The 2,487-nt window shown below is 35.4% G+C and overlaps 1 protein-coding gene across 1 annotated transcript; it reads left to right on the forward strand.

Moving 5' to 3' along the window:
- The first annotated feature begins 1,894 nt into the window (after positions 1-1,894).
- On the forward strand, positions 1,895-2,083 carry LOC113253662 (small nuclear ribonucleoprotein G-like). Its single transcript, XM_044383549.1, has one exon. The coding sequence runs from the start codon at positions 1,895-1,897 to the stop codon at positions 2,081-2,083; it is 189 nt and encodes a 62-aa protein (XP_044239484.1).
- Positions 2,084-2,487: the final 404 nt, after the last annotated feature.

Raw genomic sequence — 2,487 nt, forward strand, 5'->3', positions numbered from 1 at the left:
TTTTTGGATTCAGTCATATGAATTCTGTTAACAAAAAAACCAAATAGTTCCTCAATAATTATAAGCCCCTTTCTTGTCTGTATTTGTTATTTATCTAGACCATTTAACTGCAGTTAGATTGCATTTGGCGGTTTGAGCCCCTTCCTTCAAAGTGAAATACATTATAACCTCTATTTACCTATGGTGGCATAAAGAGGGAGGCAGCGAAAGCCCTACACTGTAGTTTAACAGAACAATTAAGGACCCTATTTGTACTTTATTAAGAGAAAATATATGGGAGAAGTATCTTGAATCATCATCTTTAGATTACCCATATTTTCATATTCATGCATTATCCTCATTCCTAACTTACACTGTTAGGCAATGAAGTAGAAAATGTTGGTTTGCTTTAATTAAAAAGCCACTCAAATTAAACCAACACCATTTAAAGTCACATTACATTGAACGGACCACCATTCATCATGAAGTAAGTACAACTACACAAGTAAAATGGAGAACTGGACAGAACTCTTTTTAATTATGTCACTGATGTGTCTCAAACTGATTAACGTAGGTACAAAACACCACTTATTTGTAATGCAGAGAATTCGGATAATGCCTTGATATGCCATGCTGTTTATGTAAACAGATCGATTTCAATCTTTTCTACCCTCAGCTTTCAAGTTACATAGGATTTTGAGCTATTTAAACAATATTAACTCAAAAAGGGAAAGAAAAGTAATAATCAATGCTGAGTTCTTCCAGTAGATCTGAAGCAATATAAACTAAATTATAGTCATTACTCATGAAGGAAATATTGATACCATTGGAAATTTCATATAGGGTTCAGCAAATCAAGACTGTAGGACAAATCCTGCCTCCCACTTATTTCCGTTCAGCCTGAGAGCTAAGAATGGATTTTACATTTTTAAACGGCTGAAAAATCAAACAGAGAATATTTCATGATATGTGAAAGATGAGATTTAAATTTCAGTATTCATAAACAAAGTTTCACTGGAACACAGCCACAGCTCTTTGTTCACATATTGTGTAGGCCTGCTTTCCTGCTGGAGTCGAGTAGTTTCAAGAGAGATCATTTGGCCCCCAAAGTCTAAAATATCTACTATCTGGACTTGTTCAGAAAAAGATTGCCGACTCTGCTTTGGTACGCTGATTTCTCCAAATTTTGTCAGCATCAGTATTAAGTCAAGAAGAAAAAAATGTGTAGATTCTCCGTCTCTCCTTTAGACCTACTTGTCCCCTGGCCCCAGAGCAGTTTCAAGGCTCTAACCTCTGGGCCTATAAGGCTCTGTTGGGTAGGAAATAGCATCAGAAGGTCTTGGGACTCACTCCCTACACATGGACTGCTACCTATTTTCCTTGCAATAAATCAACTGTGGTATTATTTCCTTGTTCATGACACCACACTCATTCTGTGTATTATTGTAAATAACCTCTTCAGAAGGCAGACTCTTTGGTTCATAATGACAGCACATATTTTTCTCAGGGTTTATTTTGTTTACATCCTTAGAGTATCTTTAGTTACACGCTTATGTTAATAGGGTAATTTAAATAGGGTAATAGAAAAAGACAAAATCCATAAAGTGATATTACAGATTAAACGACTTGCCATGTAGAACAGATTAAGTACTAACACTCATAAGCAAAACTACCACTGGTTTCACATTAATTTAGATTTGAAGAGAAAATGGTGCTCAATCATGAATTATGCCTGGAGAAAAAGGGATTGGGCTCATTTATTGAATGAAACCTGGGGAGCTGTATTCTAGTGCATTACACAGAAGCAAAAATAATTAATCCACATGTGCTGCATCTTTCAGTCTCTGTAGAGTCTAGGTAAGAATTTGGGACCTGAATCCTTTAAAAAAGAGATGTTCCTGGCTGAGTAGACACCATGATCAAAGCTCACTCTCCTGAGTTGAAAATATTTATGGGCAAGAAATTATCATTGAAATTAAATGGTGGTAGACATGTCCAAGGAATATTGTGGGGGTTTGATCCATTTATGAATCTTGTGATAGGTGAATGTGTGGAGATGGCAGCTGGTGGGCCACAGAACAATACTGGAATGGTGGTAATATGAGGAAATAGTGGCATCATGTTAGAAGCCTTAGAATGACTATAAACAATGGGTGTGTTCATCAGAAGAAATCAACTGCTTCCACATGTCCTCTCTCCAAAGCACCTGTTTTACTACAATATAAAAATCAGGTCATACGCATTTTCATATTGAACTTTTTTATTAAACTTTTGTAATAGTAAAAAAAAAAAAAAGAGCACACGCACGAGAGAGAGGTTTTCCTGGATTCCTAGGAAACTACATCAGCAATCTTTAAATCTCTCTTTTTGGCCCTATTTGATAATGTTCTGACTTATTTATCCTATGAAAATATTTGTAATTTATAATATCATTATTATTTTCTTCAGGGGTTAACTATCAAAAGAATTACTTTTGAAATGCTTTATTAGTGTGGGCCATATAGGCAA

This window comes from Ursus arctos, unplaced genomic scaffold, assembly GCF_023065955.2.
Source record: "Ursus arctos isolate Adak ecotype North America unplaced genomic scaffold, UrsArc2.0 scaffold_20, whole genome shotgun sequence".
Lineage (NCBI taxonomy): Eukaryota > Metazoa > Chordata > Mammalia > Carnivora > Ursidae > Ursus > Ursus arctos.

What these genes read in the sequence shown, in the direction of transcription:
- LOC113253662 (XM_044383549.1), top strand. Translation starts at nt 1,895, where the DNA reads ATGATCAAAGCTCACTCTCCTGAGTTGAAAATATTTATGGGCAAGAAA.